The 26,743-nt window shown below is 47.4% G+C and overlaps 1 protein-coding gene across 1 annotated transcript in view; it reads right to left on the bottom strand.

Moving 5' to 3' along the window:
* Positions 1–26,743, bottom strand: part of MAPKAPK3 (MAPK activated protein kinase 3) — a 102,146-nt gene that overhangs the window by 39,509 nt on the left and 35,894 nt on the right. The window contains exons 2-3 of the mRNA XM_063941383.1: positions 22,203–22,342; positions 4,483–4,547 (exon numbers count right to left, since the gene is read on the bottom strand). Coding sequence (XP_063797453.1) covers positions 4,483–4,547; positions 22,203–22,342 — 205 coding nt within the window. The remainder of the gene's footprint in view (positions 1–4,482; positions 4,548–22,202; positions 22,343–26,743) is intronic.

Here is a 26,743-nt window from a genome sequence, read left to right as displayed (position 1 = left end):
CTAGACGTGTATTGCAGTGTGGGAGAGACAGCCGCACCTAGACGTGTATAGCAGTGTGGGAGAGGCAGCCGCACCTAGACGTGTATAGCAGTGTGGGAGAGACAGCCGCACCTAGACGTGTATAGCAGTGTGGGAGAGACAGCCGCACCTAGACGTGTATAGCAGTGTGGGAGAGGCAGCCGCACCTAGACGTGTATAGCAGTGTGGGAGAGACAGCCGCACCTAGACGTGTATAGCAGTGTGGGAGAGACAGCCGCACCTAGACGTGTATAGCAGTGTGGGAGAGACAGCCGCACCTAGACGTGTATCGCAGTGTGGGAGAGACAGCCGCACCTAGACGTGTATAGCAGTGTGGGAGAGGCAGCCGCACCTAGACGTGTATAGCAGTGTGGGAGAGGCAGCCGCACCTAGACGTGTATCGCAGTGTGGGAGAGGCAGCCGCACCTAGACGTGTATAGCAGTGTGGGAGAGGCAGCCGCACCTAGACGTGTATAGCAGTGTGGGAGAGGCAGCCGCACCTAGACGTGTATCGCAGTGTGGGAGAGACAGCCGCACCTAGACGTGTATAGCAGTGTGGGAGAGGCAGCCGCACCTAGACGTGTATAGCAGTGTGGGAGAGACAGCCGCACCTAGACGTGTATCGCAGTGTGGGAGAGACAGCCGCACCTAGACGTGTATAGCAGTGTGGGAGAGGCAGCCGCACCTAGACGTGTATAGCAGTGTGGGAGAGGCAGCCGCACCTAGACGTGTATAGCAGTGTGGGAGAGACAGCCGCACCTAGACGTGTATAGCAGTGTGGGAGAGACAGCCGCACCTAGACGTGTATCGCAGTGTGGGAGAGACAGCCGCACCTAGACGTGTATAGCAGTGTGGGAGAGGCAGCCGCACCTAGACGTGTATAGCAGTGTGGGAGAGGCAGCCGCACCTAGACGTGTATCGCAGTGTGGGAGAGGCAGCCGCACCTAGACGTGTATAGCAGTGTGGGAGAGACAGCCGCACCTAGACGTGTATCGCAGTGTGGGAGAGGCAGCCGCACCTAGACGTGTATCGCAGTGTGGGAGAGACAGCCGCACCTAGACGTGTATAGCAGTGTGGGAGAGACAGCCGCACCTAGACGTGTATAGCAGTGTGGGAGAGGCAGCCGCACCTAGACGTGTATAGCAGTGTGGGAGAGACAGCCGCACCTAGACGTGTATAGCAGTGTGGGAGAGACAGCCGCACCTAGACGTGTATAGCAGTGTGGGAGAGACAGCCGCACCTAGACGTGTATAGCAGTGTGGGAGAGACAGCCGCACCTAGACGTGTATCGCAGTGTGGGAGAGGCAGCCGCACCTAGACGTGTATAGCAGTGTGGGAGAGACAGCCGCACCTAGACGTGTATCGCAGTGTGGGAGAGACAGCCGCACCTAGACGTGTATAGCAGTGTGGGAGAGACAGCCGCACCTAGACGTGTATAGCAGTGTGGGAGAGACAGCCGCACCTAGACGTGTATCGCAGTGTGGGAGAGACAGCCGCACCTAGACGTGTATCGCAGTGTGGGAGAGACAGCCGCACCTAGACGTGTATAGCAGTGTGGGAGAGACAGCCGCACCTAGACGTGTATAGCAGTGTGGGAGAGACAGCCGCACCTAGACGTGTATAGCAGTGTGGGAGAGGCAGCCGCACCTAGACGTGTATAGCAGTGTGGGAGAGGCAGCCGCACCTAGACGTGTATCGCAGTGTGGGAGAGACAGCCGCACCTAGACGTGTATAGCAGTGTGGGAGAGACAGCCGCACCTAGACGTGTATCGCAGTGTGGGAGAGACAGCCGCACCTAGACGTGTATAGCAGTGTGGGAGAGACAGCCGCACCTAGACGTGTATAGCAGTGTGGGAGAGACAGCCGCACCTAGACGTGTATCGCAGTGTGGGAGAGACAGCCGCACCTAGACGTGTATAGCAGTGTGGGAGAGACAGCCGCACCTAGACGTGTATCGCAGTGTGGGAGAGACAGCCGCACCTAGACGTGTATCGCAGTGTGGGAGAGGCAGCCGCACCTAGACGTGTATCGCAGTGTGGGAGAGACAGCCGCACCTAGACGTGTATAGCAGTGTGGGAGAGACAGCCGCACCTAGACGTGTATCGCAGTGTGGGAGAGGCAGCCGCACCTAGACGTGTATAGCAGTGTGGGAGAGACAGCCGCACCTAGACGTGTATCGCAGTGTGGGAGAGACAGCCGCACCTAGACGTGTATCGCAGTGTGGGAGAGACAGCCGCACCTAGACGTGTATCGCAGTGTGGGAGAGACAGCCGCACCTAGACGTGTATCGCAGTGTGGGAGAGGCAGCCGCACCTAGACGTGTATAGCAGTGTGGGAGAGACAGCCGCACCTAGACGTGTATCGCAGTGTGGGAGAGACAGCCGCACCTAGACGTGTATCGCAGTGTGGGAGAGACAGCCGCACCTAGACGTGTATCGCAGTGTGGGAGAGACAGCCGCACCTAGACGTGTATAGCAGTGTGGGAGAGGCAGCCGCACCTAGACGTGTATCGCAGTGTGGGAGAGGCAGCCGCACCTAGACGTGTATAGCAGCGTGGGAGAGACAGCCGCACCTAGACGTGTATAGCAGTGTGGGAGAGACAGCCGCACCTAGACGTGTATCGCAGTGTGGGAGAGGCAGCCGCACCTAGACGTGTATAGCAGTGTGGGAGAGACAGCCGCACCTAGACGTGTATCGCAGTGTGGGAGAGACAGCCGCACCTAGACGTGTATCGCAGTGTGGGAGAGACAGCCGCACCTAGACGTGTATCGCAGTGTGGGAGAGACAGCCGCACCTAGACGTGTATATCAGTGTGGGAGAGACAGCCGCACCTAGACGTGTATCACAGTGTGGGAGAGACAGCCGCACCTAGACGTGTATAGCAGTGTGGGAGAGGCAGCCGCACCTAGACGTGTATCGCAGTGTGGGAGAGGCAGCCGCACCTAGACGTGTATATCAGTGTGGGAGAGGCAGCCGCACCTAGACGTGTATCGCAGTGTGGGAGAGACAGCCGCACCTAGACGTGTATCGCAGTGTGGGAGAGACAGCCGCACCTAGACGTGTATCGCAGTGTGGGAGAGACAGCCGCACCTAGACGTGTATCGCAGTGTGGGAGAGACAGCCGCACCTAGACGTGTATCGCAGTGTGGGAGAGACAGCCGCACCTAGACGTGTATAGCAGTGTGGGAGAGACAGCCGCACCTAGACGTGTATAGCAGTGTGGGAGAGACAGCCGCACCTAGACGTGTATAGCAGTGTGGGAGAGACAGCCGCACCTAGACGTGTATCGCAGTGTGGGAGAGACAGCCGCACCTAGACGTGTATAGCAGCGTGGGAGAGGCAGCCGCACCTAGACGTGTATAGCAGTGTGGGAGAGACAGCCGCACCTAGACGTGTATAGCAGTGTGGGAGAGACAGCCGCTCCTAGACGTGTATAGCAGTGTGGGAGAGACAGCCGCACCTAGACGTGTATAGCAGTGTGGGAGAGACAGCCGCACCTAGACGTGTATAGCAGTGTGGGAGAGACAGCCGCACCTAGACATGTATCGCAGTGTGGGAGAGACAGCCGCACCTAGACGTGTATAGCAGTGTGGGAGAGACAGCCGCACCTAGACGTGTATCACAGTGTGGGAGAGACAGCCGCTCCTAGACGTGTATAGCAGTGTGGGAGAGACAGCCGCACCTAGACGTGTATAGCAGTGTGGGAGAGACAGCCGCACCTAGACGTGTATAGCAGTGTGGGAGAGACAGCCGCACCTAGACGTGTATAGCAGTGTGGGAGAGACAGCCGCACCTAGACGTGTATAGCAGTGTGGGAGAGACAGCCGCACCTAGACATGTATCGCAGTGTGGGAGAGGCACTTTGGGGTCTATTCATGAAGCAGGTAAAAGTGTGGAGAAGTGAACCTGTGGAGAAGTTGCCCATGGCAACCAATCAGCTGCTCCGTACAATTGTATAGTATGCAAATTATAAATGTTACTTCAATGCTGATTGGTTGCCATGGACAACTTCTCCGCTGGCTCACTTCTCCACTCTTTTCACTTCTTCATGAATAGACCCCTTTGTGTCCGCAGTGCAGGGGAAACACCCTATAATAAATCCTCTCCACCCCTCTATTTCATTCCTATAATCTGTCAGTCAGTGAGGCGTTTCCGCCACTGTCAGAAATCTGCCAACCACACAGAACAAGTGCAGTGACGGGGAATAGCCGGGTGACACAGCACCTCCTCCCACAGCCCCCCAATCCTGCTATGGGGTCCTGCCCCTGCCTCACTGCCTCCTTCCCCTGTGCCAACACACACTCCGCCATCTTGTTGCGGTGAATATATCTCGTATGCCGAGTCTTATGCTAGTTGCGCACCTGTGGTTAGATGTCAGGTACAATAGCACCTGTCACATGAGCCGGAGCCCAACCATCTACAATACATGCGGCGCACATCGGCTTCCGGGCTCCGTGTTCTCACCTCGCTCAGTGAAGGCCTGGTCTCCCCGCTGCTGGATGCGAGTGAACAGCTCCCCGCCCTGCATGCTGACACACAAAGCACAGATTAATGTAGTCAGGGATCTCATACATGAAACAGAAAATACATCCACCGTCTCTGCCTAATGGTCACTGGTGAGAGTGGGAGAGGTGCACCGAGAGAGCTACATGTATGGGCACACGGAAGGAGAAACTCCTCTGATACAGCGGCACGCTCTCCAATATATACCAGTGATGGGATAAAACAGAAAATACATCCACCGTCTCTGCCTAATGGTCACTGGTGAGAGTGGGAGAGGTGCACCGGGAGAGCTACATGTATGGGCACACGGAAGGAGAAACTCCTCTGATACAGGGGCACGCTCTCCAATATATACCAGTGATGGGATAAAACAGAAAATACATCCACCGTCTCTGCCTAATGGTCACTGGTGAGAGTGGGAGAGGTGCACCGAGAGAGCTACATGGATGGGCACATGGAAGGAGAAACTCCTCTGATACAGCGGCACGCTCTCCAATATATACCAGTGATGGGATAAAACAGAAAATACATCCACCGTCTCTGCCTAATGGTCACTGGTGAGAGTGGGAGAGGTGCACCGAGAGAGCTACATGGATGGGCACATGGAAGGAGAAACTCCTCTGATACAGCGGCACGCTCTCCAATATATACCAGTGATGGGATAAAACAGAAAATATATCCACCGTCTCTGCCTAATGGTCACTGGTGAGAGTGGGAGAGGTGCAGCGAGAGAGCTACATGTATGGGCACACGGAAGGAGAAACTCCTCTGATACAGCGGCACGCTCTCCAATATATACCAGTGATGGGATAAAACAGAAAATACATCCACCGTCTCTGCCTAATGGTCACTGGTGAGAGTGGGAGAGGTGCACCGGGAGAGCTACATGTATGGGCACACGGAAGGAGAAACTCCTCTGATACAGGGGCACGCTCTCCAATATATACCAGTGATGGGATAAAACAGAAAATATATCCACCGTCTCTGCCTAATGGTCACTGGTGAGAGTGGGAGAGGTGCACCGGGAGAGCTACATGTATGGGCACACGGAAGGAGAAACTCCTCTGATACAGCGGCACGCTCTCCAATATATACCAGTGATGGGATAAAACAGAACTTTTAATAAACAATCCGAAAATATCACAGCAATATAAGTCACAAACAATGGGGGGAATGGCGACCAACAGAGCAATTCAATTGTTGCTCCGTTGGGCCACGAACAACCGCCGGCTCCGACGTTTCTTCTCGCCGCCCCCAGTGTTAGCGAGAAGTAATGCGCGAAAAGTGACCCATTTTGGACGCCCAAGCGGCACATTTCACGTCGCATCCAGAACTTTATTCAAATTTAGCAATAAAAATAAATAACTGAATAGCGCCCCCGGATCTCCCGTCACTTTAGATGGGAGATCGAGCGCGCCTGGATGCGCATAAACAATTTAAATCCCCCCCATATGCATGTATAGCTGTATACATATCCCTATGTAACAACCACACTATGGGGTACATTTACTAAGATTCGTATTTTCCAAATTCATGTCCAAGTTCAATCACGAATGACATCGACAGTGTAAAATTGCAACTTTTTGAATTGATTACGATGGATTTACTAAGCTGTCGTATTCGGGTTTTTCTTTTCTTCCGATGTCGATGTCATTCGTGGTTTTTTACCTATTTTTATGGCAGTGATTAGCAAAACACTGCCGACTTTTTTTTTTTTTTAAATCAAGTAATTTTTTATTGAGTTTTGTAACACATTGACACAACAAGACAAAACAACAACATTGAAATAAATTATAACAATTGCCATCAATAAACAGGTATTTTCAGATCACAGTTCGGTGTGCGTGTTAATTCTTTTCGCATATGTGTACACGACATAGAATATCAATATTATTACGAATGTCGCTCAAGTGCTCAATACTTGCCCGCCCAGCCATGTGCTACTCCAGCGATCCCACATCTCCGTAAATCGAGAGGTGGAACCCCGTATTTTATACATATGCCTCTCATGACGAATTACCTCGTTCACCAACGCCCTCCAGTGCTCCACCCTAGGTACATCTGCCGAGAACCAGACCCTAGCAATAACAACTTTTGCCAGCGTAGTGAGACACAGGACATATTTATACAGTAAGACAGAGTGTGTTTCCTCAAGATCTAACCCAAACAAGCATATACCAGGATCTAATGTAGGGAGGGACGGTGCTGTCATGATCACATCACTCCACACTTTACGCCAAAAAAGGGAAATCTCAGGGCAATCCCACAGTAAGTGCCAAAATCCGGCATCGGCTGCCCGACACCTGGGGCAGTTAGAATCTTCCCTAAGACCAGCCCTCTGCATAGTAACTGGAGTACGATAGGCCCTGTGTAAAATATAGAAAAAAACCTGCTTATATCTTATACACGGCGTAGTGTATCTAAGGGAGCTCATAATCTGGAGCCACTGCTCATGGGACAAGCGCCCCAAATCAGTCTCCCATTTAATACGGAGATTATTTAATAGATCGGGGTAGCTTCTATTATTTAAAGCAGCATATATGGTAGACACCCTCCCCCTCTGACTCAGAGAAGTAAGCATCGTCCTAACAGGTGAGTCAACAATCAGTGGTGGGCCATGAGGGAATTGAGTTTGTACAGCATGTCTAAGCCGAAAATACCGGAACAGAGCAGTATTAGGTACATCAAATTCGATCTTCAGTTGCTGAAATGACTTCAGCACTCCATCGTGGTACAGCTGACCCAGCGCCACGACACCCCTAGCAATCCATATATTATCTAGCGACATCTCATATAGCTCAGGGTATGCACTATTGAACCACAATGGAGTACCGGCATCATGTCCCTCCCAATCATATAAAGTGTGTGCATAGCGCCAGATGAGCAAGGCTTGACGCAACAGGGGAGGCAAGCCAGGCGCTGAGAGACCAGAGAGGAGAAGCTGAAGAGGAGAAAGAGAGAAAGTAGGAGAGCACTCCGCCCGCTCAGCCAGAAATCCCCTCACCGTAGTACCTAGAGAATCCCCGATCCATTCACTCAGATGAGACAGCTGAGCCGCTACATAGTATAGTCTGAGATCAGGGAGACTTGCCCCGCCGGACATCTGAGATCTGCATAATGTCCTGATAGAGACTCTCGCTGGCCTGCCACCCCATATAAATGAGGACAGAACGCCCTCTATAACAGTAAAGATCTTCTTGGGGAGGTATACCGGAGAATTGTGTAGAGCATAAAGGAATTTTGGCTGCATCACCATTTTAAATAGATTAACCCGACCCAGGACAGACAACGGTAGTTTTTTCCAGCTATGAGCCTTCTCTTTAAATGTCGCTAGAATGGGGTCAATATTTTGGGCCACATAGCTACGCGCCATAGGAGTAATCCAGATGCCTAAATACTTGAACCGCAATGTCCATTTCAAAGGATACGCCCCTTGTGTATTTTCCGGGAGAAGGCCAGAGATGGGGAAAATGTGGGATTTGTCCCAGTTAATTAGTAGACCGGAAAAGATACCAAAATTTTCCACTACCTGTAACACTGCTTGTAGGGAGTCATCAGAGTCTTGCAAAAAAAGAAGCATGTCATCCGCGTATAGCGCTACCACATCCACATGACCCCCAATCTCAACGCCCCTGACCCTACCATTACTGCGCAGCAGGCCGGCCAACGGCTCCACGGCGATTGCAAACAGTGCAGGAGATAGGGGGCAACCCTGTCGAGTGCCCCTCTCCAACGCAAAAAGCTCAGACGTGAAACCATTAGCCGTCACCCGAGCCACAGGCAAGGAATACAACAACTGGATAAAGCTAATAAATCGAGGGCCAAAAGCAAATTTCTCCAGCACCCCCCACAGGTACCTCCATTCTACGGAGTCGAACGCTTTGGCCGCATCAAGGGACACCACCACCGCGTCCGACCCCACCACATCACCCCTCTGGAGATGACAGAACAGTCTACGCAAATTTTGGGCCGTGGACTTACCTGGCATAAAGCCAGTCTGGTCCGGGTGAATTATTGTTGCAATTACCAAATTCAATCGAGATGCCAAGATTTTTGCCAGTATCTTGACATCAGTATTGAGGAGGGAAATGGGTCGATAAGACTCGGGGAGCAGGGGGTCCTTCCCTGGTTTCAACAGGACAATTATATTGGCCTCGGCCATAGAGCGCGGGAGAGCCCTACCCTCTAAGAGTAAGTCAAACAATTGTAGGAGATAGGGGGCAAAAAACGTACTGTATTTTTTATAGACTTCCCCCGGAAGCCCATCGGATCCCGGTGCCTTAGACGCCGGGAGAGACAGGATCGCAGCCTCCACTTCTTCCAACGTGATAGGTGCATCCAAAGCCCCCGAGTCCTCCCGGGACAAGCATGGCAAGGTCAACTGGGCCAAAAAATCCCGAAGCTGATCGTCAGAGTAACTGGCTCGGGAGGCATAGAGCGAGGAGTAATAACTACGGAACGTCTCCGCCACCATTGATCCAGAGTAACACAATTGGCCAGCAGAGTTCTTCACACACTGAATTACAGTTCTAGGGGAATCGGACCGGGCCAAAAAAGCCAAGTAGCTGCCATTCATCTCCGCCCGAAAATACTGCTCATGTCCTGCAAAAAGGAGTCTACGCCTGGATTTCTCAAATAAACAATCCGACCACTCGCTCTGCGCGCTCTTCCACAACAGCTCATCAGATCGCAGATGGGTAATAAGGTATTGAGACTCCAACTGCCGGCACAAAGATTCCAACCGCACCTCCTCCCTCTTACTGAACGCTTTAACTTCAGAGATCCGCTTTATAAAGGAGCCTCGCAAAAACGCTTTAAAAGCATCATGTTTTAGCGGCAGATCACTGAATAGTAAATTGTCTTCCTGGAACCCTTCCCAAGCGGCAATCAGGTCTGCACCCTCCCCCAGCAAAGTCAACCAAAAGGGGTTAAGCTTCCACATTTTTGCACCCCGCTCCCAACCAATATTAACTGTAACTAAAACAGGAGAGTGATCCGATATACCCCTAGGGAGATAATCTACCGCCAGCACGTCCGGGGACAGATCAGGAGAAACCAAAACCAAATCAATACGGGAAAAAGCATGATGGGTAGCGGACTGACAGGAGAAGTGAGTAGCTGTGGGATTACGACATCTCCATACATCCTCCAGCCCCAGCTCCCCCACCAGTCTTGCGAACGGGGTAGGGGACGCTAGGGGAGGGGAGGACGCAACAGACTCCCTCCACCTGTCCATACCACCATCCATAACATTGTTGAAATCCCCTAGGCATATTACAGGGGTAGCAGGGGACCGGGCCAGGAATCGGGCAGCATGACGGAGAACCTCATTATTATATGGCGGGGGGACATATACTGCTAATACATGGAACAATCTGCAGTTGATATGGGCTCGTAGGAAGACGTATCTGCCATATTGGTCAGTTTCACAGTCATCCAGGTGAAATTGTACGGACTTTCTAATCATTACAGAAACGCCTCTGGCACTGCTAGAGAAAGTGGAATGATACACGTGACTAACCCATGGTTTTTTAAGTGCCAACACCCTACCTCCTTGCAAATGTGTTTCAGAAAGACAAATTATGTCCGCCTGGTATTTTTTAACCTGAGTCAGGACCAACGATCTTTTAATTTTCTCATTCAATCCCCGACCATTCCAGCTGAGCAGACGAAGCCCCTCAGAAACAGCAGACATGGAAATTATAGAAGGAAGGTGCAACAGGATAGATTAAAGAGACATACATCAAAACCTGGCATCGCAGCAGAGCAAGGCTGAGCAAACAATAAACAGGGACAAGAGCAACCAGTCCCCCTACGCCCCAGGAGACAAAAGAGCACAGAGCAGTATCGTACGGATATAGCGTGTCATTGCACAGTACGCACAGAACTAAAAAGTGATGGCTTAGAAAAAAACAGACTAACCCCCCCCGCACCCACCCTGTATCACCTCGCAAACTTAAGGCATACCTGGATCCCATAACTCCCATTAAGTAACCAAACTAAGGGATAAGGGCCTAACCAAAGAACCTTAGGAAAAGCCCCTACACTATTTTCGGCAAGAGCTCTCCACAACTTGTAGAAAGAAGTAGTACCCCAACCCTGAAAAAAAAAGAAAAAACAACATAGCTAGGCACATGCCCCATTATAAAGCATCAAACAGTAGTAAAACAATGTGGGGCTGACCGTTACCGCCATATCATAACGATGCATAGCAAGCAGTACCATAATTTTGCCCCATTTCTATTCGCCCCACATCGCATATATCCCCACAGTGCATTTATATTCACAGGAATATGCATCAGATAAATAGAAACAGCGGTGCAAGAAGAATGAAATCAACATCTGAGCAACAACACATCATCAAGGAGAACGTGGTTGACGTTCCAGCCATGCACCAGCATCTTGAGGAGATGTAAAAAAATGAGTGGTGTTGTTAAGCACCACCCGCAACTTGGCTGGAAACAGCATAGCATATTGTATATTGCGGTCTCTGAGCTGACGCTTGACGTGAATAAATTGAGATCGGCTCTTTTGCACCTCCAGGGCAAAATCAGGAAATACGGAAATATTATGTCCATCTTGTTGAATAGGGCCCTTTGTTCGGGCCAGACGGAGCACCGCATCACGGTCCTTGAAATGCAGGAAGCGTGCAATAAATGTTCTAGCCGGGGCCCCCGGCGGCGGCGGCCTAGGTGGAAGCCTGTGCGCCCTCTCCACCGCAAATTGAGAGGTAAATGCCTCCTTGCCAAATAGATCAATAAGCCACCCTTCAAGAAATGACTCCGGGGAGGTGCCCTCCGCTCTCTCGGGGAGCCCGACAAATCGGACGTTGTTGCGCCGCAATCTCCCTTCTATATCTGACATTTTAGCCTGCATAGATGTCACTTGGGCAGACAGGTCCGCCACCTTCAACTGCAAGGGTGGAGCAGCATCCTCCAAAGCCGATATCCGATGTTCAGTTTCACCCACTCGTTCTCGGATCTTCTGCATATCCTGCCTTAGCAGAGAAACATCCATTTGTACTTGCCCAATCCGGTCCGTGACCCTCTGCTCGGACGCAGAAATTGCCTGCAATATTTGCTGGGTAGAATGCACCTGTTCATCATGGTCAGAGGTGTCCCCCTCGGCCGTCGGCGAGGGCGGGCCGGCCTCACCCCGCTTTGTCGAAGTGGATGCCTGCTGTGGTCTGGCAAATTTCTCCAGTTTCGCAGCAGCGTTAGCTGCACTCTGTCCTCCCCTCACCATGGTATCCCTGAACGGGAATGCAGATCCGGAGGAGTATTACAGCAGGTTCTGCACAAGAGTCAGGGCAGAGATGGCACCCCAATAAACGGAGCAAGTATGTGGGCACACTGCAGATAATCAGGAAGCAGGTGTATGTTGTAGAAATTGCAGCAGAGTGAAAGCTGAGTCAGGGGCACCCAAGCTGTCCCCACAGGATAACAGGCAGCTAATGTAGGGCAGCTGGCTCCAGTGAAGTGTATATAGTCCATCCAAAAAAGGGCACTGTGGACAGGTATTAAGCCCAAGAGGGAAACAGGATGGCAACCACAGTCATCGCATCGCACAGCACCTCAGGGGGAGAAGGAGCAGCAGGACTGAAAATGGCGGCTTTTCGCGGGCTTTTTCGCCCGTACTCAGTCTCCAGCGTCACCGCAGTGGGGCCCCAGGCATGCACCTCCACTGGACCCAGCAGACGACAGGGCCCTCCTCTCTGTAGTCCCCCAGCCGGAGGACCAGCGCTCAGACACCGCCGGGTGCGCGGACACGCGCCGCTCCCGGAGCTCCGACGGCGGCCGGCGGAGGGGTAGGGAGCCGGAGACCACGCTGGAAGGTCCACAACAGCACACCCGCGCCGCTCACCGGATCAGCAAGGGCAGCAGCAAAGGCAGCACACATTCAGGGGCCAGCTGGCAGGGAACAGGATCCACAGGTTGGGGTAAAAAGGATGGGTTTGCAGGATTTTAGTGGAGAGCTAAGGCTGCACACAGCTACTCCATGCCGATCCAAGCCACGCCCCCACTGCCGACTTTTTTTACAATCAATCTCGGCCGGATCTGTGTGATCCGTGCTGGGGTTTATTTATTTATTTTTTTTTAAATTAAACACTGTAAAATAATTTAAAAAAATGCGTGGGGTCCCCCCTCCTAAGCATAACCAGCCTCGGGCTCTTTGAGCCGATCCTGGTTGCAAAAATATGGGGAAAAAAATGACAGGGGTTCCCCCATATTTAAGCAACCAGCATCGGGCTCTGCGCCTGGTCCCAAAAATACGGGGGACAAAAAGAGTAGGGGTCCCCCGTATTTTTAAAACCAGCACCGGGCTCCACTAGCTGGACAGATAATGCCACAGCCGGGGGTCACTTTTATATAGTGCCCTGCGGCCGTGGCATCAAAAATCCAACTAGTCACTCCTGGCCGGGGTACCCTGGGGGAGTGGGGACCCCTTCAATCAAGGGGTCCCCCCCCCCCAGCCACCCAAGGGCCAGGGGTGAAGCCCGAGGCTGTCCCCCCCCATCCAATGGGCTGCGGATGGGGAGGCTGATAGCCTTTGTTGTAAAAGAAAAGATACTGTTTTTAGTAGCAGTACTACAAGGTCCAGCAAGCCTCCCCCGCATGCTGGTACTTGGAGAACCACAAGTACCAGCATGCGACGGAAAAACGGGCCCGCTGGTACCTGTAGTACTACTACTAAAAAAATACCCAAAAAAAGACAAGACACACACACCGTGAAAGTATAATTTTATTACATACATACACACATACATACATACATACTTACCTTAAGTTCCCACGCAGGTCGGTCCTCTTCTCCAGTAGAATCCAAGGGGTACCTGTTGAAGAAATTATACTCACGAGATCCAGGGGTCCAGGCTCCTCGGGAAATCCAGGGGTAATCCACGTACTTGCATAAAATAAGAAAACGGAAAGCCGAGCCACGAACTGAAAGGGGACCCATGTTTGCACATGGGTCACCTTTCCACGAATGCCAGAAACCCACTCTGACTTCTGTCTAAGTGGGTTTCTTCAGCCAATCAGGGAGCGCCACGTTGTAGCACTCTCCTGATCGGCTGTGTGCTCTTGTCCTCACTGACAGGCGGCACACGGCAGTGTTACAATGTAGCGCCTATGCGCTACATTGTAACCAATGATGGGAACTTTCTGCCCTGCGGTTGACCTAAAGTGACGTCACCGCTGAGCAGAAAGTTCCCATCATTGGTTACAATGTAGCGCATAGGCGCTACATTGTAACACTGCCGTGTGCTGCCTGTCAGTGAGGACAGGACCACACAGCTGATCAGGAGAGTGCTACAACGTGGCACTCCTGATTGGCTGAAGAAACCCACTTAGACATCAGTCAGAGTGGGTTTCTGGCATTCGTGGAAAGGAGTCCCATGTGAAAACATGGGGCCCCTTTCAGTTCGTGGCTCGGCTTTCCGTTTTCTTATTTTATGCAAGTACGTGGATTACCCCTGGATTTCCCGAGGAGCCTGGACCCCTGGATCTCGTGAGTATAATTTCTTCAACAGGTACCCCTTGGATTCTACTGGAGAAGAGGACCGACCTGCGTGGGAACTTAAGGTAAGTATGTATGTATGTGTGTATGTATGTAATAAAATTATACTTTCACGGTGTGTGTGTCTTGTCTTTTTTTGGGTATTTTTTTAGTAGTAGTACTACAGGTACCAGCGGGCCCGTTTTTCCGTCGCATGCTGGTACTTGTGGTTCTCCAAGTACCAGCATGCGGGGGAGGCTTGCTGGGCCTTGTAGTACTGCTACTAAAAACAATATCTTTTCTTTTACAACAAAGGCTATCAGCCTCCCCATCCGCAGCCCATTGGATGGGGGGGGACAGCCTCGGGCTTCACCCCTGGCCCTTGGGTGGCTGGGGGGGGGGGGGACCCCTTGATTGAAGGGGTCCCCACTCCCCCAGGGTACCCCGGCCAGGGGTGACTAGTTGGATTTTTGATGCCACGGCCGCAGGGCACTATATAAAAGTGACCCCCGGCTGTGGCATTATCTGTCCAGCTAGTGGAGCCCGGTGCTGGTTTTAAAAATACGGGGGACCCCTACTCTTTTTGTCCCCCGTATTTTTGGGACCAGGACCAGGCGCAGAGCCCGATGCTGGTTGCTTAAATATGGGGGAACCCCTGTCATTTTTTCCCCCATATTTTTGCAACCAGGATCGGCTCAAAGAGCCCGAGGCTGGTTATGCTTAGGAGGGGGGACCCCACGCAATTTTTTTTGACCAAATAAGCACTTTCCCACCCCTTCCCACTGATATACATGCACGGATCTCATGGATCCCTGCATGCCTATCTAATCACGGGGAAAAAAAAAAGGTCTGTTTTTTTTTAGCACTTTTTTACGAGTTGTAATTTTTCACGGCAGTGTTTGTTCTTTTTTTGCTTTGCACTTCTTAGTAAATGACCGAGATTCATACTTAAACAGCCGCGTTTTGACCGATGGTGTATTCATTCGTAATTTTTTACCTGAACTTGCAAAAAATTACGAATGCCCTCATCACTGCCGTGATTAGTGCTTAGTAAATTACCGAGATGACACTTTGATGAAAAAACGGCATCTCGGTCAAAATCGGGAGCTTAGTAAATTTCCCCCTATAAGTCAGAATAAATATAAAGTAAATAGTGGATTTTCCAGAAGTTAATAAAAGTGAATTTACTATGCGCCGAATTCAGACCTGATCGTCGCCGTGCAAAATGTTATTCATGTTTGGAAGCAAAGCAAAAAAGCAAGCAACTGGGAAAACCCATGCTGCACTGCAAGTGGGGCAGATGTAACATGTGCAGAGAGAGTTAAGGGCCCTACACACCTAGCGATTGGCCGCCGAGGTGCTGAAGGCCGATTTGGCCAGCGGACGACCTGGCGGCAGGGGGGGGGGCGTAGGTGACTGGGTAGTGAAACTGCACTCCCCCGTCACCCGGCTCCATAGCACTGCATACTAATATGGACGAGATTGTCCATATTGGCCTGCAGGTATGAACGAGCCAGCAACAACGATGAACGAGCTCAGGGCCGCGCATTGTTCATCGCTGGTGTCTACACACTGATAGATAAGAACGATATCTCGTTCATTAATGAACGAGATAATTCTTATCTGTAAGTGACATCGCCCAGTGTGTAGGGCCCATTAGACTTGGGTGGGTGGCAGTGTAAAAATAAAGCAGTCTAACGTGTGTGGGCTACATGCAGAAGCAGCCAGTATTTACCCTGCACAGAAACAATGGGGGTGACTCAGATCTGATTGCTGCTGTGCGTTTTCACACAGCGGGCGATCAGGGTACTAACTGCACCAAAACCGCACACACGTCGGACAGCAACAAAGGGCTTTACCGGTAAGCAACGGGATGGTGAGAAAAATTTGTTAAAACTGGCGTTCGCAAGGTGATTGACAGGAAGCGGGCGTTTGTGGGTGGTAACTGACCGTTTATTGGGAGTGTCCAGAAAAACGCAGGCGTGTGCAAGTGTTTTCAGGGAGGGCGTGTGAGGTCAGCTCCGCCCCCGATCAGCCTGTGTGTATCGCACTGGAGGAGTAAGCGCTGGGCTGCGCACAGAGATTGCACACAGTGGAGTTTCGCAGCTCGGTGTACACATGGGATCGCACACTTGCACGGTGAACATACACTCACCCTGGAGACGGCGACAATCTGATCGTAGGACAGCACAATTAGCAGCCCAGCGACCAGGTCTGAATCACCCCCATTATACATGCATTTGCTCCCTCTTGTAGGGTAACATGGTTTGCCCCAGACACAAGGTTACTTGCTTTTTTTGCTTTACTTCCAGACATGAATCAGCGCCAGTACCTATATGACGGTTCCATGTTGCAGTTGCCGCTGTTTTGCACATTTGCATGGATGAAATGTAAGACTCATCACCTGTATACTATATGAAACGCAGTCCCTGTGCTATATTTCCTGGAGTGTGGCGATGCCGTATCCTGCAACTCACGCATAGACAGTGTATATACTGACGGTCACTGGTGATTTTTAGGTATTTATTTATAGGTGATAGCACATATTGGGGGGATGCTATTCCCATCAGTAGTTTGCCGCACAGCAAAAATGGGCTGATATTGCAATTTTAGCCCAATGTTATTATCAGACTATCCTATTGTCACCCATTTTTGCTGCGCGGTAAACTACCCGCTATCGGGCGATAACACATGAGATCCAGATTAGTTACCAGACCCATGTGTCAGCGCCGCAAAAATGAGTATCCTGTCTGGAGGCACCGGAAGCATGACTCCCGCTAAGTGCCGGCATTAGGAGATCACCATGCCGCATCGGGGCCGGTACAATAACCCCCAGCGAATCTATTAGCGGAAATTACCAGGCCCTAGCCTTTATCTCCTGACAATTTATTGCTATAAAGGCATATTATTTCCTCATATAATTTCCATATTGCTATAAAGGCATATTATTTCCTCATATCATTTCCATATTGCTATAAAGGCATATTATTCCCTCATATCATTTCCATATTGCTATAAAGGCATATTATTTCCTCATATAATTTCCATATTGCTATAACGGCATATTATTCCCTCATATAATTTCCATATTGCTATAACGGCATATTATTCCCTCATATAATTTCCATATTGCTATAAAGGCATATTATTCCCTCATATCATTTCCATATTGCTATAAAGGCATATTATTCTCTCATATAATTTCCATATTGCTATAAAGGCATATTATTTCCTCATATAATTTCCATATTGCTATAACGGCATATTATTCCCTCATATAATTTCCATATTGCTATAAAGGCATATTATTCCCTCATATAATTTCCATATTGCTATAAAGGCATATTATTCCCTCATATAATTTCCATATTGCTATAAAGGCATATTATTCCCTCATATCATTTCCATATTGCTATAAAGGCATATTATTCCCTCATATAATTTCCATATTGCTATAAAGACATATTATTCCCTCATATAATTTCCATATTGCTATAAAGGCATATTATTCCCTCATATAATTTCCATATTGCTATAAAGGCATATTATTCTCTCATATAATTTCCATATTGCTATAAAGGCATATTATTCCCTCATATAATTTCCATATTGCTATAAAGGCATATTATTCTCTCATATAATTTCCATATTGCTATAAAGGCATATTATTCTCTCATATAATTTCCATATTGCTATAAAGGCATATTATTTCCTCATATAAATTTACATATTGCTATAAAGGCATATTATTCTCTCATATAATTTCCATATTGCTATAAAGGCATATTATTCCCTCATATCATTTCCATATCGCTATAAAGGCATATTATTCCCTCATATCATTTCCATATTGCTATAAAGGCATATTATTCCCTCATATCATTTCCATATTGCTATAAAGGCATATTATTCCCTCATATCATTTCCATATTGCTATAAAGGCATATTATTCCCTCATATCATTTCCATATTGCTATAAAGGCATATTATTCTCTCACATATTATTCCCTCATATCATTTCCATATTGCTATAAAGGCATATTATTCTCTCACATATTATTCCCTCATATAATTTCCATATTGCTATAAAGGCATATTATTCTCTCATATAATTTCCATATTGCTATAAAGGCATATTATTCCCTCATATCATTTCCATATCGCTATAAAGGCATATTATTCCCTCATATCATTTCCATATCGCTATAAAGGCATATTATTCCCTCATATAATTTCCATATTGCTATAAAGGCATATTATTCCCTCATATCATTTCCATATTGCTATAAAGGCATATTATTCCCTCATATCATTTCCATATTGCTATAAAGGCATATTATTCTCTCATATTTCCATATCGCTATAAAGGCATATTATTCCCTCATATCATTTCCATATCGCTATAAAGGCATATTATTCTCTCACATAATTTCCATATTGCTATAAAGGCATATTATTCCCTCATATAATTTCCATATTGCTATAAAGGCATATTATTCCCTCATATAATTTCCATATTGCTATAAAGGCATATTATTCTCTCATATCATTTCCATATTGCTATAAAGGCATATTATTTCCTCATATAATTTCCATATTGCTATAAAGGCATATTATTCCCTCATATAATTTCCATATTGCTATAAAGGCATATTATTCCCTCATATAATTTCCATATTGCTATAAAGGCATATTATTTCCTCATATAATTTCCATATTGCTATAACGGCATATTATTCTCTCATTTCCATATCGCTATAAAGGCATATTATTCCCTCATATCATTTCCATATTGCTATAAAGGCATATTATTCTCTAATAAAATTTCCATATTGCTATAAAGGCATATTATTCTCTCATATCATTTCCATATTGCTATAAAGGCATATTATTCTCTCATATAATTTCCATATTGCTATAAAGGCATATTATTCCCTCATATCATTTCCATATTGCTATAAAGGCATATTATTCCCCCATATCATTTCCATATTGCTATAAAGGCATATTATTCCCCCATATAATTTCCATATTGCTATAACGGCATAATATTTCCTCATATAATTTCCATATTGCTATAAAGGCATATTATTTCCTCATATAATTTCCATATTGCTATAAAGGCATATTATTTCCTCATATAATTTCCATATTGCTATAAAGGCATATTATTCCCTCACATAATTTCCATATTGCTATAAAGGCATATTATTTCCTCATATAATTTCCATATTGCTATAAAGGCATATTATTCCCTCACATAATTTCCATATTGCTATAAAGGCATATTATTCCCTCACATAATTTCCATATTGCTATAAAGGCATATTATTCCCTCATATAATTTCCATATTGCTATAAAGGCATATTATTCCCTCATATAATTTCCATATTGCTATAAAGGCATATTATTCCCTCATATAATTTCCATATTGCTATAAAGGCATATTATTCCCTCATATAATTTCCATATTGCTATAAAGGCATATTATTCCCTCATATAATTTCCATATTGCTATAAAGGCATATTATTCCCTCATATCATTTCCATATTGCTATAAAGGCATATTATTCCCTCATACAGGTTGAGTATCCCTTATCCAAAACGCTTGGGACCAGAAGTATTTTGGATATCGGATTATTCCGTATTTTGGAATAATTGCATACCATAATGAGATATCATGGCGATGGGACCCAAGACTAAGCACAGAATGCATTTATGTTTGATATACACCTTATACACACAGTCTGAAGGTCATTTTAGCCAATATTTGTAATAACTTTGAGTATTAAACAAAGTGTGTGTACATTCACCCAATTCATTTATGTTACATATACACCTTATACACACAGCCTGAAGGTCATTTAATACAATATTTTTAATAACTTTGTGTATAACAAAGTTTGTGTACATTTAGCCATCAGAAAACAAAGGTTTCACTTTTTCACCCTCGCTAAAAAAATTCCATATTTCGGAATATTCCATATTTCGGAATATTTGGATATGGGATACTCAACCTGTATCATTTCCATATTGCTATAAAGGCATATTATTCCCTCATATCATTTCCATATTGCTATAAAGGCATATTATTCCCTCATATAATTTCCATATTGCTATAAAGGCATATTATTCCCTCATATATATTGCTATAAAGGCATATTATTCCCTCATATCATTTCCATATTGCTATAAAGGCATATTATTCCCTCATATCATTTCCATATTGCTATAAAGGCATATTATTCCCTCATATCATTTCCATATTGCTATAAAGGCATATTATTCCCTCATATCATTTCCATATTGCTATAAAGGCATATTATTCCCTCATATCATTTCCATATTGCTATAAAGGCATATTATTCCCTCATATCATTTCCATATTGCTATAAAGGCATATTATTCCCTCATATCATTTCCATATTGCTATAAAGGCATATTATTCCCTCATATCATTTCCATATCGCTATAAAGGCATATTATTCTCTCACATAATTTCCATATTGCTATAAAGGCATATTATTTCCTCATATAATTTCCATATTGCTATAAAGGCATATTATTCCCTCACATAATTTCCATATTGCTATAAAGGCATATTATTTCCTCATATCATTTCCATATTGCTATAAAGGCATATTATTCCCTCATATAATTTCCATATTGCTATAAAGGCATATTATTCTGTCATATAATTTCCATATTGCTATAAAGGCATATTATTCCCTCATATAATTTCCATATTGCTATAAAGGCATATTATTCTCTCATATAATTTCCATATTGCTATAAAGGCATATTATTCCCTCATATAATTTCCATATTGCTATAAAGGCATATTATTCTCTCATATAATTTCCATATTGCTATAAAGGCATATTATTCCCTCATATAATTTCCATATTGCTATAAAGGCATATTATTCTCTCATATCATTTCCATATTGCTATAAAGGCATATTATTCCCTCATATAATTTACATATTGCTATAAAGGCATATTATTCCCTCATATCATTTCCATATTGCTATAAAGGCATGTTATTTCCTCATATAATTTCCATATTGCTATAACGGCATATTATTCTCTCATTTCCATATTGCTATAAAGGCATATTATTCCCTCATATCATTTCCATATGTATATCTATATACACACATTTTTGTGACTTATATTGCTATAGTGCTATGATGTTTTGGTAAATCTGAGTAAATCACTGAGTATTCCGGGACACAGTATTCCTGCACCGAGTATTCCCTATAGTGTTAGGTACTGCAGTAAGAAGGTTTGGAGGTGCAGATTAGCGCCACTACAGCGGTCTGCATTATTTTTTATTGCATGGGCTATGTCCAATGAAATCCTATTGATATTCCATATGGTGAATTGTTATCTGACGTCTTCTTAACATTTGATCTGCTTATTGGAGATTTGTTATGATGAATACTCTTAATGCAGGAATTTGATTATTAACCCCTGATGAAGTCCTGTGGACGAAACGCGTTGGATTATTAGACAGCGATCCTGTTATTACTTCAAAGAAGAATATATGTCAGAAAATATATATGACTCAGATGGAATAATGTCAGTACAAACTGCTGTGTGAATTAAGAACATCAAACAGTCTACATTTACTGTTTATTTCATGAATAAAGATTGGTTTTATATAATGGTGACTGATTAATGTGAAATTGAGTTCTAAGCATACCAAAATTATACCAGCCCCCTTGGGAATATTTTATATATATATATATATATATATATATATATATATATATATATATATATATACATATATATACATATATATACACACACACACACACACACACACACGCTGATTTATAGCGTGGTTGTCACATAGGGATCACATGACAGGCGACAGGCAGATACTTGTCGGTAATATAAAAGGAAGGCTTGTGGGCAGGAGCAGTGTAACCTGTAATACAGGTACTCCCAGCTGCTGCTGTCGCTCTGTGCTGGATAACGGCTGGAGGAATAGAGAGTGGCTGGGTAGTATAGGAGATGAATTATGGAGACTGTCTGTTTCAGTTTTTAACTACTCTATGATGACATTAATCCCTACCTACGTATACAATAGACTTAGGCAACGTGTGGCTCTCCAGCAGTTGTAGAACTACAAGCCTCAGCATAACTAGCATGTAATGGGTCACGTGTGGTCATACCATTCCATGACGATGAGCAGGCATCGCTTCCCTCTGTGTATGTTCTCGTACACGTCCAGCACAGGCACGATGTGGGGCCCCCCGGAGGCTCTGGTGTGGTACTCCACCTCTCGCCGAGATTTGGGGCTGTCGCTGAGAATCTGGGGGTGACAGGGCAGAGGAGTTATCAGGCTGCTGTGACATCAGACACACGGGGCGGGATGTAATGGCGTGCGGGATGCTGGCCCATCTCGGGCGTTTTTTTTAAACCGGCAATCACTTGAAGGCACGGCTCTGTGATGTAAGTGATTGTCCCTTTAAATAGCGTCCAAGATCGGCCGCATCTCGCACGCCATTACATCCCGCCGCTTGTGTGCGCCTACAGAGTGTACATGACACAACACAGCATGGAGAGGGGCAGAGTCACAATACAACGTCATGCAGGTGGAGGAACGGAACGTTCAATACAGATTATCCCGGCACACAGCGGTATTCCGTCACACAGCGGTATTCCCGCACACATCGGTATTTCCGCACTGAGTATTCCGGAACGGAGTATTCCCACACTGAGTATTCCTGTACTGAGTATTCCCGCAGTGAGTATTCCGGCACACAATATTAAGGCACACAGTGCTCCAACACACAGTATTCCCACATTGAGTATTCCAGCACACAGTATTCCCGTACTGAGTATTCCAGCACACAGTATTCTTGTACTGAGTATTCCCGCACACAGTATTCCCGCACACAGTATTCCCACACTGAGTATTCCCGCACACACAGTATTCCCGCACACACAGTATTCCCGCACACACAGTATTCCCGCACACACAGTATTCCCGCACACACAGTATTCCCGCACACGGTATTTCCGCACACGGTATTTCCGCACACAGTATTCCCGCACACAGTATTCCCGCACACAGTATTCCCGCACACAGTATTCCAGCACACAGTATTCTAGCACACAGTATTCCCGCACTGAGTATTCCAGCACACAGTATTCCCACACTGAGTATTCCCGCACACTGTATTCCCGCACACAGTATTCCTGCACTGAGTATTCCAGCACACGGTATTCCAGCACACGGTATTCCCGCACTGAGTATTCCCGCACTGAGTATTCCCGCACACAGTATTCTAGCACACAGTATTCCCGCACTGAGTATTCCAGCACACAGTATTCCCACACTGAGTATTCCAGCACACTGTATTCCCGCACACAGTATTCCTGCACTGAGTATTCCAGCACACGGTATTCCAGCACACGGTATTCCCGCACTGAGTATTCCAGCACACACTATTCCTGCACTGAGTATTCCAGAACACAGTATTCCCGCACTGAGTATTCCCACACTGAGTATTCCAGCACACAGTATTCCCGCACACAGTATTCCCGCACACAGTATTCCCGCACTGAGTATTCCCGCACTGAGTATTCCAGCACACACTATTCCTGCACTGAGTATTCCAGCACACAGTATTCCCGCACACGGTATTCCAGCACACGGTATTCCAGCACACGGTATTCCCGCACTGAGTATTCCAGCACACAGTATTCCCGCACTGAGTATTCCCACACTGAGTATTCCCACACTGAGTATTCCCACACTGAGTATTCCAGCACACAGTATTCCCGCACACAGTATTCCCTTCCCGCACACGGTATTCCCGCACACGGTATTCCCGCACACAGTATTCCCGCACACAGTATTCCCGCACACAGTATTCCCGCACACAGTATTCCCGCACACAGTATTCCCGCACACAGTATTCCCGCACACAGTATTCCCGCACACAGTATTCCCGCACTGAGTATTCCAGCACTGAGTATTCCAGCACACAGTATTCCCGCACACACTATTCCTGCACTGAGTATTCCAGCACACAGTATTCCTGCACTGAGTATTCCTGCACACAGTATTCCAGCACACAGTATTCCAGCACACAGTATTCTCGCACACAGTATTCCCGCACACAGTATTCCAGCATATTGTATTCCCACACACAGTATTCCGGCACACAGTATTCCTGCACTGAGTATTCCGGCCCACAGAATTCCCACACACAGAATTCCCACACACAGTATTCCTATAGTGAGTATTCCGGCATACAGTATTCCCGCACTGAGTATTTCGGCGCACAGTATTCCCACAATGAGTACTCCAGCACACAGTATTCCCACACACAGAATTCCCGCACACAGAATTGGGGCATATAAAGATTTGCTTTTCCACATTTCACAATCTTAATGATGTCCGTGGAGGGTGTAGATGATAAGTATAAACCATTATCTGTACAGTCCGTACACACTGTGGGATTACAGTCTCCATCACGGCATGCACTGAGACTGGCTGGAATGCCATTTATACACATTATGTGCCCCCTACGGGTGTGGACATCCAGCCAGGTCAGCACTGCTGGAGACGTGGTGTCGTAGAAATGGGCGTGGTGGGAGGGATGGCGTGATGACACAATCATGTCATTATAGCCCTGCCCCCGCTATACAATGAGATTCGCGTCATCGGCCACCTAGACCGCCCTGTACAACCAGAAAGGCTCCAGGAGACTTGCCCATTTTTCCGGGCATCCGGGAGCGCCACACGATTTTTGGGAGCTTCCCGGTCAAGCGGAGAAAGTAGGCAAGAGTGATTTACACCAGCCTGGAAACAGTCCATGTCACGGCTTATGTCTGGTGCTACATCGCCCCCAGTATCGTCAATGCGCCCTCACGGAACTGTGAACGTCCACGTATCGCCCAATTCCACCTCCTCAGCCGCACGTGGCGATGTGACGCAACTGCGTGACACCACATCGCTCCGTATCTACGCATGGTAGGTTATGGGGCATGTGCCAAAACACGCAGGATACGCTGCGCAAACGCCTGAACCCTGCGTCAGCTCTCGTGCCGCGGCATTTACAGCAGTTATCTTACAGTCTATATATAATCCCTTTATTACAGCACGTGACGGCAAGGCCAGATTAACCCCTGCTCTGCTGGTGCGCAGCTACCCGTGACCTCGTCCCTGCTTTATGCGCCTGACCCCAGAGACGGAGAACAAAAGCCTGACTACTGTACAAGGACGTCTGTCCTTCTCCCGTGGAGCCGGCGATCCGCCCCCCGCTCTTGTTGCCGGGGATCTGCCTCATGCTGTTGCTATGCAGACAATTACTGGAATTGCTTTTAAAAGCAATTTAATGGCATTTATACGCGGTGAATGTTCCAGGTACACGCTCAGCACACGCAGGATGTACACAGCGCCCGGCCAGAGACAACGCTTCCCCCATCACATGTCTGTGCAGCTTCCAGGACACGTTTTATGAGCTGACTCGTAACCTTACAATTATCCTGCTGCATAAAGTGTCACCCGTCCTATCAGATGGGAACACTCGTGGCTCAGCCGCCAAGGTCTCCGCTATCGCCCTACATGGGCAAGTGACAGAGTCCGTCCTGGAATCAGCAATAACACGTGCGCTGCGGGCTCATTGTGGTGACATATTATATATTATAGCTGTGATTATATCCCACGGAACAACGCGGCTGACAACCACTGGCTGTTACATTCTGCGAGAGCTCATGGATCCCTACTAGACGTTATGAGGATATTACAGGGTGACTGCCGGCTATATGAGGGGACCAGGCCTTGGTTCCGTCGGCGCATGGACGTGATGGCACTCTGAGAACCTCGTACACATGGGATGACTGGAAATGATTTAAGGCCTAATTCAGACCTGATCGCAGCAGCAAAATCTCTCTCTAAAGGGTAAAACCATGTGCAGTGCAGTGCAGGGGGGGCAGATGTAACATGTGCAGAGAGAGTTAGATTTGGGTGGGGTGAGTTCAATCTGCAATCTAAATTGCAGTGTAAAAATAAAGCAGCCAGTATTTACCCTGCACAGAAACTATATCACCCACCCAAATCTAACTCTCTCTGCACATGTTACATCTGCCCCCCCTGCAGTGCACATGGTTTTGCTCATTAGAGAAAGATTTTGCTGCTGCGATCAGGTCTGAATTAGGCCCTTAATACAGGATGTATCTTTGTTTGGTATACACACCGGTTTGCCAGCGTGCACAGTCCCTGACGCAGTCCCTCGTTGGGTATAGCACCAGCGTGCACAGTCCATGACGCAGTCCCTCGTTGGGTATAGCGCCAGCGTGCACAGTCCCTGACGCAGTCCCTCGTTGGGTATAGCACCAGCGTGCACAGTCCATGACACAGTCCCTCGTTGGGTATAGCACCAGCGTGCACAGTCCCTGACACAGTCCCTCGTTGGGTATAGCACCAGCGTGCACAGTCCCTGACGCAGTCCCTCGTTGCACAGTCCCTGACGCAGTCCCTCGTTGGGTATAGAGCCAGCGTGCACAGTCCCTGACGCAGTCCCTCGTTGGGTATAGAGCCAGCGTGCACAGTCCCTGACGCAGTCCCTCGTTGGGTATAGCGCCAGCGTGCACAGTCCCTGACGCAGTCCCTCGTTGGGTATAGCACCAGCGTGCACAGTCCCTGACGCAGTCCCTCGTTGGGTATAGCGCCAGCGTGCACAGTCCCTGACACAGTCCC

This window comes from Pseudophryne corroboree, chromosome 9 (genome assembly GCF_028390025.1).
Source record: "Pseudophryne corroboree isolate aPseCor3 chromosome 9, aPseCor3.hap2, whole genome shotgun sequence".
NCBI lineage: Eukaryota > Metazoa > Chordata > Amphibia > Anura > Myobatrachidae > Pseudophryne > Pseudophryne corroboree.
The sequence above is the reverse complement of the archived record's forward strand: the minus strand, read 5'-3'. Positions and strand labels throughout refer to the sequence as shown.